The following is a 13,620-nucleotide window of genomic DNA, read 5'->3' as shown; positions in this document are numbered from 1 at the left end:
TAGTTAGTTGACTATAGAAAATAATTTTTCATCTCATCTCCAAATAGTGGAAAGGAACCAGGTCTCTTGTTTTTTTCCCAGCCTGCACAGTGACCCAGAGATGCCCAGCAAGGAGCCAGTGACAGCAGTGTGCTGAAAGTAGAGGACTTCCCTATGTCCTGCCACATTGACCCATGTGGCCAGAAAAATTCACCTTCCAAAGAGGCCATGGCAGAATTGCACAGATCTCCCTGGGTTAACTGCACATCAGGATCACGCTGGCCAGAATCTCAATCCAATCTGGGACCAAGGGTACAAGATATATGGCATTTCACTATTGAGATATTGAATTGATATCCTAGGAATCATTTAAACAACAGCTGATGTTAAGAATTTCTAATTCCTCCAGAAGATATATGTGTCTACATTTAACAGACATACCTCTTACAATTATATCTACTGTTGCAGATTGACTGTCTAAAGTTGTTTGTACCATGCACACATATTTCCCAGAATGATGTAGCTGAATATTTCTTATCATCAAATCCCCAACAGATTCCTGGAGATACAAAGAAAGTAAACTAATAACTCACACCATGCTTTCCATACTGGACATTTTTATAAATTGCTCAATATTAATAAAAAATTCAGCTTTTAAATTAAAATATTCATAGCTATCATCAGTTTCTTTCATGTGGACATTTTTATTATGGCTTCACAAATAACTCAAGCGCCTTTATGAAATTTAAGAAAGAAAAATAAAAGGCTGCAGCCCTTATAAAGAAACAGTGATTTGCCATGCATATAAATAGCAATGGAAGAATTATGATAAATATTTGTGTTCTCTAACGACTGGCAAATAGCTTCATTAAGCACCAAGGAGTTTAAGAAACTTACTCTTCCAATTCTTTCGAAGTGATGTATTCCTCTATTAAAATCAATTCTGTTGCCATTGAATGACCACGTGAACACCACATCAACGGAGGGGTCATGAGACACCTGGCAAGGAAGGACTATGCTTTCTCCAACTGTTACATCCATATTAGAAGGTGGAATAGTAATTACAGTCCTTTCTGTGGAGACCAAAAAAAAAAAGCTTATAAAAATAGTAGATCTCAAATGACTTTTGTACCATTTGCAAAATGATTTAAAATTGGCCCAAATGTTCCATAATAAAGAAAATTATCTCTAATATGGTGATGATTTCAGAACTTTTACCCATGTGTAGCCTATTACCTTTGCAGTATCAATACAATGAGCACGTTGTGTGCCTCTGAGAGCGAGCAGATGTCAGAGGCAACATGCTAAATTAGTCATATGTTACTTTGTAAAGCCCATAGTCAATAGATGTGATTTCAGCTCAAAAAGTACAGACTTCGTTATTAAGACTGTTAAAAATATGCCCATGGTTCTTCAAATGTGGAAATCTCTCCTTACAGGAAACTGCAGCAAAAGCAAAATTGCTGTTCATCTCTGCTTACTTTATATATTGAGATCCTTAATCTATATTAATGTTAGTGGTAGTTTACCACACAGTGTTGCTTATGTTACAGCTTCAAAGAAGATAACTTCACCGACAGAAAAACTATTTATGTAATCTTTTTTAACCCCTTACACTGAGAAACAAACTTGCAGCTCTTATGAAGGGAAGTAGTAGCTTGCTGAAGGGGAAACAGATAGGTTTATATGGTTTCACTTTTGTTGATATGAGTGGCAGAAAGATTAGAGATAACAACCACTTTGTTGTAAGCAATTCCCTTGAATAAAGCTTTTGTGCATGAAAGTGTTATAAAATGGTGAGAATTTAGAGGCACATGAATGAAATGAGAGCAGAATCTATTCAACAATATTAATACGTTCTGAATGTAATGTGAGAGCAGGAGAAGAAAATCTGCATGAGTTGTACTAGTTCAGCATTCATTCTGGCTTAGCCCTATGTGTTAGAAATGTACTTGAAAATTCAGGATTTTGGTTTAACCAAGGCCTTGGTTCTAAAGGCTTGATGCATGATAGGGCATCCAACCCCTTAACTTCAAACACATTTCTATTCAGACTGTCACCATTACTGCAGTAACTGATTAATAAGTAGGTACAGACAGGCAATATGGGCTGAAACTTGAAGGGCATCTTCCCAACATCTGAGCTGCACTGGATGAGTGACTGTTATGGCAGTGGTCAAGCAGAAACAAGGTAGAATGTTGCATTTTCTGCTAGTCTTTTAAAATAAAACCAGATCTCACTAGTTTCAGTGATATACCTGCTGCAGGCATCAACCAACATTTTCCACGGAAAACAAAGAACGAACTTGTCTGATTTTTATTGTTACAGACAAATTAGGCATTTTTTTTCTGGTATCGTTAAGAGTGTCAGAGGTTCTCATTGTGAGTTAGAGCTCACACTTGGAATACGGTTTCTCAGATTTCTCTGCGTACTCTGATTGCTCTTCACAGTCACATAAAACTATCATTGTGGGAGCTCCATCAGTTTGTCTGAAGTCAAGGACTGCAAAAATGTGAAGGCCTCAGATGACTGTCTTAAAGATACTCCATCATTAGGTTAGAGAAATCTCTTCCTCTCCCTGGAAGCAGTGTGTCAGATGCAATAAATTCCAGATGATTCAAGGGCCATATTCTTTGTTGGCACAACTCCACTGATTTCAGCACACGCTGGCAGAGAACTTGGCTCCATAAATCTCAAATGAAGTAATTCCATTGTGAAGTACAGGTAACTTTTATAGAACAATTTTGAAAAGTATCTGGGAACTACAGAGAACCTCCACAAAGTTTTCTTTTCTTGCTTTTCCTCCTGTACTTCTTATTCTCACAGCTGAAATGGAACTGCATGAATAACACTTTGAGGAGAGAAATTCTATTACTTGCAATAATGCTCTATGTGTTAAAAGAAGAAAAAAGAAATGATACCCTGCTATACATTAAAAAATGGAAAGTTGCTTTTGTGATAGCTGGAACTTCTCTCTGCCACTAGCAGGTAGAGAAGCATGATCTTCCGGCCTGATACGGTCCTCCAAACTCATCATCTCTCCCTCCAAAGTCATCCTGTAAGACTCTCTCCTTCCTTAAACCTGTAACCCCTGTGATCTCTACACTGAGCTTTTAAAGCCAATGAGATATGGCACTGAAGAATCAAAGTCTTCCCCTGAACACCACGATCGACCTCAAAGTGGAATTCTACATTGCTCTGAAAGTTTATGACACACTTTTTCCCAGACTGCACTTGTGTTTAGTCTGCTCTGTCTTTAGCTGCATGGGAGAGATACCTCCACATGTATTCTCTCATAAATGATGCAAAAGGTTACGTCTGATTTCAAAGAGGGTGTTAAAGGGTCTGGCAAGTCAGCCCGGGCTGTCCCCCACCTCCTGTAGGCCCTGGGTCTGAGCTATGTGGTGGAGCTGGGAGAACCAGGAGGTGGGAACTGGCTCCTCCGAAATCGCTGCAAGGGTCACCTCCACAGCTCCTGTCTGCTGTACAGCCTGACTGCCCTTGGGAATGGAGAGGGCTGGCCCTAATGAGGCTCGTTTACAACATCAATCAATCAATCAGGTGGCCAACGGCATGTTTCCTGAGCCTTCCATAGGTAAGCTCAATATCTGGGTATGAGTAAACAGTGGTTGCAGGGTTCAGCTTCCCAGCCCTCTCGGAGAGACCCCAGAGCCTAAGATGAGCTCCTTGCTGCCACGTATAAACTGCTGCTGGTATTTTATCTGTCCTGCTTAAAGCTGACTTGGATGTATCTGTTTTCACTGCTTTGATGTGAGCCTGAAGATACCCTTTGAATTGGGTATTCTGCTAAAACTCCAAATCAAGGCACTTTTACCTGGGATGAAATTCATCTTTGCTCCTTTAGTTCATTCAGCATTAATAAAACTTTGCGCCACTACTGAATTTTCCATGTGTCAAGTACTCCCTGTCCTTCAAATTTCTGTTTAAAATACATACCCTTCACAAGACCCACATCACCTCTACTGCCACAAGACTTAATGCCACCTCATTTTGTAACTCCTGCTTCTCTGTACTGGATGGTTGGTCACCAGGATCGGTGCATTTTGCCTCTTCTACAATGCCCTGTGTACAATTACAGCATTCTATAAATAAGTAAAATACTATAAATAAAATCAATTTATTTCTATGGAAAGGTCAAAGTAAGACGAAGCAAGAATGATACAAACAGAATCGCATAGAATTTGTAATTGGATTCAATAGTTACATTCTAAAATCCATAGAATACAAACAGAAAATCATGTCCTGTTTTTCGTAAGATCTTTAAGCCTCCCTCAAAGCCAGTCATCTGTTGTACAGGAAGGGGCCATTAGCTCCAGCTGGTTGTAATGAAACTGGCTGGGAATTTTTTGAAACTTTTCTTAATCAGAAGGTTCCAATAATATTATGGTTGCCTCATTAGGTCTGTCATGTAATTTCTTGTGTCATTATTTGATCACACATTCAAAAAGATCAGAAATAAGACATCTGTAATCCTGTTATGGAATGTTATTAGAAGGAATAAAAATTCCAGTCATCATTTATGGAATTTATGGAAAGCCTCCTCAGGGAAAAGATAAATATTTTGAAAAAAATGCATTCTATGGAACCCTCTAGTGAACTGGTATTTTGGAATATCAGAACATAAAGGTTTGTTCTTATAACACAACAAATCCCAATAGATATATGCCATTAGTATTATATGAAGTCTACTTTCTTATTGGCATGAACATATTTCCTTCCACCAAATAAAACTGAAAACTGTCCTTTTGTGAATTATACTGCGTTTGTGTGTGAAGTGTCATTTTCTAGTAGTGTTAGCAAAAAAATCCACTTTATTATGGTATTATCATCCTCTTGTATCTCTTGTTCTAGCCTGCTCATATCCAGTTATACCACTGACATAGAGTGGTTCACTTCTGCGATATTTTCTGCTTCTTTTATGGGATTGTCTTTAAGACTTCCACCTCAAATACTTTTAAAAGCTTCTTAAAAGCTCTTGGTTCTGCATTATCTATCTATCTTGCTTAGTAACTGCAGACATGCATTATATGGCAAATCCCATTCCAGAGGAGAAAATAGATAAGATGTTGTGAGTGCTGGAGGTATAATAAAGACTTCTCACACAAAGAATAAACAACTCAATGAGCAGCAATAAACTTAATTTGCACATTAGATATGCTTTTCCAAGTTCTGACATTTCAGTTGAAAATAATGCTGAAGCAATGAGGCCTATAATTGAACAGCCAAAACTTCTCCAGAGGGGAAACAAAAACAAATGTTCCCTGCAAACAAGATCATTTTTATACCATGTTGTTACTCAGTGTTTTAATAAACTTCATAAATGCCACACAAAATATTTTTTTCCTATTTTAATGTGGTTTTCCCATATTGCTCCATTAGGACGTATGTATGTGATATGTGAAATGGTATACAACCTTAATGAAGTCAGAACTGCCTAAACCCTAAACTTCTTTGTTTATTCATTGCTAGCTGTGCTGTAACATCGTCTTAGATTACATGTTGTACTGCATCAATGCTAGTTGCTCTTTCATAGTATAAGTATGAAAAAGATTTTTGCCAGCTGCAGTAGGTTAGGGAGGAGGTCATGCCTGCAGGCTACAGTAAGCATTGTAAAGTCATTAAAAACAAGAATATTAAGAAAAAAGAGAGAGTTACAAACTACATTTAATAATGTGCTCTTCTTGTAATTACAGACATTATTATTGTTGGCTGTTTTGCAAAACTAATTAATATGCTTACTATAATCTCAGAAGTTCCACTTTTTAACTTGTTCTCTTCATTTAAAATCAACAAATACGAGCACTTTTATAAGAAAATATCTGTATTGAAAAGATCATGTGGGAGCAAAAAGAAAACAAACACACTAAGTTTGCCTCAGTTTTCCTTCTTTTTTTTCCTGTCAGTGATCAACAGTCAGAGCGTAGTCATTTGATATGCTGCTCATAGGAATATCTATACAAACAGTATCTCTTTTCATGTCCTCCAGCTCTGGACTAGTCCACCTGAGCGATAAGTTTGTACAAATTCTTTTTACTAATGGAGATAGACCATCCATCAACACGGCAAAATCTTGAAGCAAAGGACTGCTTTGGGCATAATGTACTTTAATGTGTTCCACAATGTATTTAACTGTGTTTCAAAGAAAGGTGAAAAATACTGCAGGGAAGACACCCCCCTGCAGAGCATCACTGCATTGGGAGCTAAGTCAGAGTGTGCGGTTACACCAGAAGCTCAGCCCCAGCGCAGACAAAGCTGCAGCTTTGGAGGGAAGGAGAATTACAGCAGATGTGACCATTTGATATGATGCGTCTCCCAGCCCATAACATGATTTTCAGGATGGCTGTTAAGGAACTTATTTATACACCTCCAACTAAAGCATCACAACATCTACAGATAAAACTCCTGGCCTCACCAAGGTGGTCTGAAAAGCTGAATCAGGAGTTGCAGCTGCCAGTGTTTTCAGTGGGAGGACTTAGACCCCCACCCAAAAGCAAAACAGGCTGCTCAATAAATTGCCTAGACCAACAGGAGAAGGTAAGCAGAGCCATGTGCCTGAACACCAGCTGTGCCCACTACAGCTGTGGCCGACAGCAAGTAAGGACTGTCACCCAAGTGGGACCTTGCACATCGGTCCTTCGCTGTGAGTGCACACCTTCCTGGGCAAGCGGCACACCGCTCACTGCGACGGCCACCGGGGGACTGCCCGCTTTTTGCACTGAGGGTTGGAGTCTCACGGTTACAGCACTCATCCAGAGTAGAGGAGACCCAGGGTCAAGTCCTTCCCAGTGAAGGGTTGCAAACCCTGCGTCCTCACACTTCTCTCGGCCATGACTTTGTCCAAGTCCACTCTAGCCAGAGAAGAGCTGGGAGCAAAGAAAGCAGCAGCCAGGGGGCAAACTCGGTCCCCCCATGGAAGGAAACCTGGCTCTCCAGTCCTAAAGGTTATTTCTGATTTGTTTTGGAGTTATTTACCAAGGCAGCGCACAGAAGCTGGGATGCAGAGAAAGAGTGGGTGGCTTCAGGAGCTGCAGGAATGCAATGTATGCAACATATATCTGCCCCACGCTGAAGAAAATAAACCCGCCTGATTTTCAGATTAGTTCATAACATCCTATTTCTTTTTGGCACCCCAGCTTTAAAGTCTCTTCTGCAGTCTCAGATGTGTCATAAATTGTAAATGAGCGGAACAAACCCATTCCAGCACACTGCCCAGGGTACACTGAACCTCCATGCTGCTTCGGTTGTGTTTCAAACTCTGGCTGCCCAATGCCTGCAACAGTGCAGCCCATACCTCAGACGTCTAAATAGTACTGCAGTGCAAATATCATTATTAATGTTACTACCTGTTTCTGTGGATATCTTGGGAGACCTCCCTGATAAACAAATTGATCATTGGAGTGGTGCGGTCATGAGGTTTTCTTTGCTGCAGGCAGTGTTTGCTGTTTGCTGCAGTTTCAGCTTTAAACTGCAAATAAAAACCTGCCAATACTAGCACTGATTGGCACAGACTTGAGCATCTGAATGAAAACAAGCACATACTTTCTAATATTCACAAAGCACAAAAGAAAATACTGAAGTACCTTTCACAATCAGGTTCCCCGAATTTCTGGCAACTCCGAACTGATTTGTTGCTATACAAGTATACACCCCGGCATCTGATTTGGTAATGTTATAGAGCCTGAGACCACCGTCCTCTAGTAAGATGACCCTGGGGAAAAAAATAAACAAACAAAAAAGAAGAAAAAAGACTTCAGTTACAGGAACTGCTACTTTTAATATTTAAATGCTTCTGTTATACTTTTTCTCTTCTACAGCAAGCTGAATATGTATCAACCAATTTTCACCTCTGCTTATTATTGATTTCTGTATTAGGAATGTTACATTGACATACTGGAGTTGATCATTAACTTATCTAGCCAACTTTCTTGCAGCAAAATCTGGAGTCTTAAGAGAAAGAAGACCCAACTTGTTACCTAGCTGTGCTGTATTTTACTATGGGGGGCCTTTTTGTTCAGATCCCAATGCTCCTATGCCATACTAATGTTGTGTCTGAGCCCAGCTGCCTGTGCAATTTTGTCAGGATTATTAAAAGACATTAGCAGACTAGCTGGGATGCTGAAATGCCATCTCACAAGCCAAGGAGCCAAATCAAATACATCGCTGTCTCATAGGGCCCTCAAATCACCTTATTAGTCACTATGTTTACACTAGTTTGCAGAGTATTGGGTAAATTACATTTAATGGTAATTTCAGGACCAGTACTGGGTTTTATGGGCAAAATTAATTTCTAAGTTTGTTCATATGCTTCCTTCTGTCAATGAGATACTTTAGGATATAAGTCAGTACTGAGTTCGGCATATGCTTTCCTTAGGCAAGCTTTCACTGCATGCCTGGTACCTTTTTGCTTTTACATACAAGGACAGCACTTCAGGGTTTTGCAATTTTCTTCACAAATATACAGAACACATCTATATCAAAGCTAGAGAATTTCAAAATGAAAACTGAATTAGGTAAGCAACGAACTTTTAGACAGAAAATAATATTATCCTGTAATGTTTTGTTAATTTTGTGTCAGTTCTTCCATCCACCTGTTACACCTAGTAGATGCTGAAGTTCTTGACAATTTTTTCTGAGTTTAGAAGGGCAGTGGGCTGAAAGACATGACATTCCTGGAAGTTACATGAAAATGGGTGCAGGGTCTCTATGTGCAGCCCGTTTTGCCAGTAAGGCCACTGCATAAGCCCACTCCTTAGTAGGCATCAGAGAATCTGCACCCAGCTGGGGAAGAGCTGCACTCAAATGCCACACTTTCTTACATCTGACAAAACCCAGCTGTAAGTCACAAATCCACAGGAAAGCAGGCTTCATCCCATTCCAGCGCTCACAGAAGCACTGCATTATTTTTTTATATTCCTCTTTTAATTGACATTTAAATCTAATACAAGAATCCTTTTATAAAAAGAAAATATCTAATTCATGCATCACAGCTTGGGTATTTAATATTTATTACTCACAACATAAGATTGGATGATGTAATGAATTATTAAAGGAAATGAACAATAACAAGAGCAGAAGTTGAAGCTGGCAGTAATATTGTAGCCATTAAACACACACACAAAAAAACATCATAGTGTCTTGCTGCATTCCACTCTGGTATTTATACGCTTGTAGCTATATGCGTAACACACACTAGACCTTGTTCTGCTTCCCGTTACAGGCTCCCAGCCTTTCAGCTGATGAAGAGAAGTGCTAGACTTGGATTTCTGGCAGTCTACTCACTTACATCCCCCCAATTTCATGTCTCCCACTCTTGTCTGACCTTACCCTGCCACAAGATCTTTTCCTGAGCAGGGCAGGGCTGGATTTAGGAATGAGAAAAGCTGAGATGTCCCTGTGGTGCCGGGCACTCTGTCACTGGGGTGTGGAGCTGAGAGGGGAAGGGATTTAGGCTTGAATGAAAAATCTTTGTTTCCTTGGCAATGATCACCAGGTACTGCAGCAGCTGTTTGCATGCAATTTGTAGTACGATGAGAAAATAAGTTTGGGTTTAATAATCCATCATATATCCATATTAAACTGGAGAGGAGAAAAATATGAAGCAACAAAGGATGCTCTTCAATATAATGATATATCAACTAAATGACATTTTTCTGATAAGGAGGGATGAACAAGCATGAAAGAACTGAGCCCTTCTGCTGGCTTCACGATGCCATGCATCAAAACGAGAGACTATGGGTGTCTCTCCCTCTCAGTATGGGGACAGACCTGATGACAGTAATTCAAAGGCAGGTTTAAATATGAAGAAACATTTGCAAGTATTCCACTTCTGCCTCTGCAATTTTCTTTGCATTAATGATGCATTTCTTCACATCAGTTTCCACCAGCCACAAGAAAACACCCTCATTAGAAACTGCTGGTGATAAAATAGTTGATTCAATTCACTGGTTAGCTAGCATATGGTGGCTTCATCAAACAGTATCAAAAGAGATTTAAGTGTGAATCAGCAAATGTTCATAAATTGGATACCTGAATAATAAGTTATAACAAGCCACCACAGTGTCTTTCTCACCGTCAAATACTGATGCCCTGTTATTTTTACTGCAGTTGCACCTAAAAGTTCCAGGTACAAATTGGAATCCAGGAGGGGGCATGAGGCAAAAATAGACAATACCAGCCCCCAAAAGCTTCCAATGTAGGTAAATACACAGGAAAAAACAGTCTATAAAAATACAGAATAACAAAGGGGAGACTCTTTGAATGCAGAGCCTCTGTGCTTAGCCCCCCATGGATTTCTGGCTAGGACTTTTTCACTGAAGTTTAGTCATGTCCTGCTCTGATATTTTTTTCCGTATTCTTCATTAGGAATTGAGACCTGAATAATTCCCAGCTTCCTGGTTTATCCACTAAGAGGGGTTTGTACCTGCTCAAGAGCTGTTGAGGTAATGTTTGATCTGAAGAAATGTTCTGAAGCAGTATTTCAACGGCTGGGCAGGCTGAGGATGGAATGGCTCTTTCAACGGATCAAAACGGAGCTTAGAAAAGAGAAACCATGAGCTAACAAAAGCTTCAGAGCGGTTTGAAACAGAGGTCACGCTACCTAAAGACAATTAGGGAGCTAGGAGTAAATAAAATACTTGGGCAGAATTTATATAAAACACAAAGGACTCCAGAGTAATTAGTTAGCAGGGAAGGGAATTAAAGAAAAAAAAAAAGTGAGTAATTTCCAGCTGTACTGAGGTCTGTCGGGAGAGGGATGAGAAAGCAGAGCACAGCAGAAAATCAAGATGATGTATTTCAAATGCAAGAAAAAAAAAGCAATGTGAAATACCGAGCCAGTTGCCATGATCAACAAAGTTGCCATAAACTTCCTCAGAGCCGTGACTTACCCCATGGGTGGGTTCAGAGGGGCTGCACTTTATCCTCTTCCATTTGTCTTTCAAATAATGGAACTGTGATTCTGAAGGCAATGGGAATATTTCCTTTAATGGGCTTCGGATCAAGCTCTAACAAACGATTTAAAAAGAAGCTGTGAAACGCATGTCTCACCTGCTGAAAGGCTTGCTGAAAACCGTTACTTTTCACAACATTTTAGACTGCGTGAAGTCTAAAACGCGTGAAGGCTATAGATAATAATTCTTAGCATTTGCATCAGAAGACAAGGTAATTCCAAGTACTGAGACAAGACAGAAAAGTTTAACTTCTCCAATACAATTCAAGTAGAATATTTTGTCTGCCAGGAAAACTGGACTTCTTTCAATAACTAAATGAGTGCCTGTCGAGGGACGAAAACCAAAAGATCTGAAGCAGATCTGATAAATGCATCCCTGCGAAGGAAGGAGGTTAAGGAAGAATGAAATGAGCTACTCGGGACACAGCTGTTCATAAAGCCCTGCGCAGCAAAGGATTGCTTAAGCATAAGCCTAACTCTACACTGGCATCTCTGACTTACAAAATGCTTAAATTCTTATCAGACCAGTGCTGATGCCTACGTTCCTGCCTGAATTACACAGGTGATACCTCTGGGTAAATAGCTCAATTAAGCAAAGTTGCTATGAGGAAAAGAACAGATGAAAAACCAGTTATATAAATCCATACAAAGTTCCTGCACACAAGGGCTCATTAGAAGTACCCAGAAATATCATTCCATATGCAAACAGCCTGGGAACTTACCCTGCAAAAAGATGGCTATGTTGGATGCAGTTCACTTCATGTGGAGCATAGGAACAGAAGACAGCTCTTAAAGGCCAGTTCAGAGCCACGTCTAGCCAATTTTCCATCTGCAGGATGCCTGTGGCAGAGGGTGAGGGCAGGGTGCGGATGCAGCAGGAGGTACCACAGTCCTTTCCCAGCACCAAGTGACCTGTAGCCCAGGATCTGGCTGTAGAGATAGTGCCTTTCTATATAGGATGAAATCTGTCTTCAGGAATGAATCCAAAGCCCTTTGAGTCCCTGCAAACCTTCAGTCCCACAACAGTTTGTGAGAAGTTCTTCCCTGGTTTATTTAAGCATAGTGTAAGCGACGTCCTTTTGTTTGTTTTTAATCTACTCATTCCATGGAATTGATCTACGTCCTTGTCCTCTCTGAGTGACTCCATTAGTATACAAGATAAGCATTATATGCAGAAAGGGAAAACAAACAGCCTACCCAAGATCTGCTGGAGTCAAAACTCTGCGTAAGGTTCAAAAAGAATAGTTTGTAATGTTTCTGCAGAAGACATGAGACTGGGAAGAAGTGAGAGCTCATTAAAACTGTCACACATACTTTTTAAGTAAAGAACTTGAGAAATCAAGCAGGGATGATAGGTACAGCTTTTAATTAACCAGGCCAAACAAACCATCTCCGAAAGTGTTGTCTCATGTGAACAAAAGATTGTTGATGGCTATTTGCTTTGATCTTAAGAGCATGAAAGAATAATATGTATTTAACAAGGCTGATAGAAAAATAAAATCTGAGAAAAGAAAGAGGTGTCAACTCATTAGATTTTAAAGTGCAGCAGAGGTAATTTTTGTGCACTGCTGTATTGTTCAGCCAATCTGTTTCAGAGAGAGGTGCGATTTTAATTAATGGATATGAATTGCATTAATTCAATACAGCAAATGTCTTTGAAATCCCCATCAAAATCAGTTGAGCTGGATTGGTGTAAAACGGGGTGAATCAAGCCTACTTCTGCAGATTTCAGCACTGCCAGTGGGGTAGCTATCTCTTCAAGGGCATAAAATAATTCCTTTCAAAATAAAGTAACCCTGATACTTAATGTAAAGATTCACTCTTCTCCTGTCTGCCTCTAACATCAAGTGTCTGACACCTCATAATGTTATTGAAGTCATCATCATAGCACTGTGCAGATAAAAAGGGAGTATTCTGGATCTGATGAAATCAGAGGCAAAGTAATTTTTATTATCTGAGAAATCCTATTTGAAACCATGTCTTCTCAGTCTCACTTTACTGCTCAAGAGCAAAAACACTCTTGCTTTCATAGGCTATGGAAAGATATATTGTTTATAAATTTCTTCAGATATGCTAGCAGACACTGAGACAATAACTGACTTCTCTAATTTTACAAAGATTCACAAGCATGAAAGAGGCTGAATTAAAAAGTACAAGGGGAGGTAAGTGAGGGGCAGAAACATGAGGACAGCTCTCAAGTGACTCAGAATTACTAGTGATTTATGCAGATGTAAATGTGAGTAAAGTTTGACTGAGTGAATGAATTGTACCTGCTGATGACAGCTCTGGTATTTTTGAAAAGGTCCCACTGAGTCCCATCTGAGATCCGACTGTCTGTATTATATGTTAATGATCTTTGTACCTGTTTATCCTATTCTGAGCGTAATTTGTATGCTAATAGTATTGCCATTTAATAAACTATGCTTAAAAGAAGATTTTCCTTATCTGCATGCTGTTATAAATGAGCTTCAGAGTTGACTGACAATTAACTGGAAATAAAATAAATGCCATTAAACCCTATGTTAACTATTTGGATCAAAACAAAATTACACAATCTAGCTGAATAGTCTTATTAAAATATTTTAGAAAAGAATACTATTATCAATGATAGAACGTGACACTATACCACTGTTCCTTGCTATTTCCTAAAATTCCCCTCTGCTCATAAAAAG

General features: G+C 39.5%; 1 protein-coding gene across 7 annotated transcripts in view; it reads right to left on the bottom strand.

Moving 5' to 3' along the window:
* Window positions 1-13,620, bottom strand: part of LOC126049833 (contactin-6-like) — a 150,819-nt gene that overhangs the window by 16,730 nt on the left and 120,469 nt on the right. For all 7 annotated transcript variants that reach the window (XM_049826878.1, XM_049826877.1, XM_049826879.1 and 4 more), the window contains 3 exons: window positions 7,581-7,708; window positions 877-1,052; window positions 421-538 (listed from right to left, as the gene is read on the bottom strand). In XM_049826878.1, coding sequence (XP_049682835.1) covers window positions 421-538; window positions 877-1,052; window positions 7,581-7,708 — 422 coding nt within the window. The remainder of the gene's footprint in view (window positions 1-420; window positions 539-876; window positions 1,053-7,580; window positions 7,709-13,620) is intronic.

The sequence above is a fragment of the Accipiter gentilis genome, chromosome 23, assembly GCF_929443795.1.
Source record: "Accipiter gentilis chromosome 23, bAccGen1.1, whole genome shotgun sequence".
Taxonomy (NCBI): domain Eukaryota; kingdom Metazoa; phylum Chordata; class Aves; order Accipitriformes; family Accipitridae; genus Astur; species Astur gentilis.
Note: the sequence above shows the minus strand (reverse complement) of the source record. Positions and strands in the feature narration are given on the sequence as shown.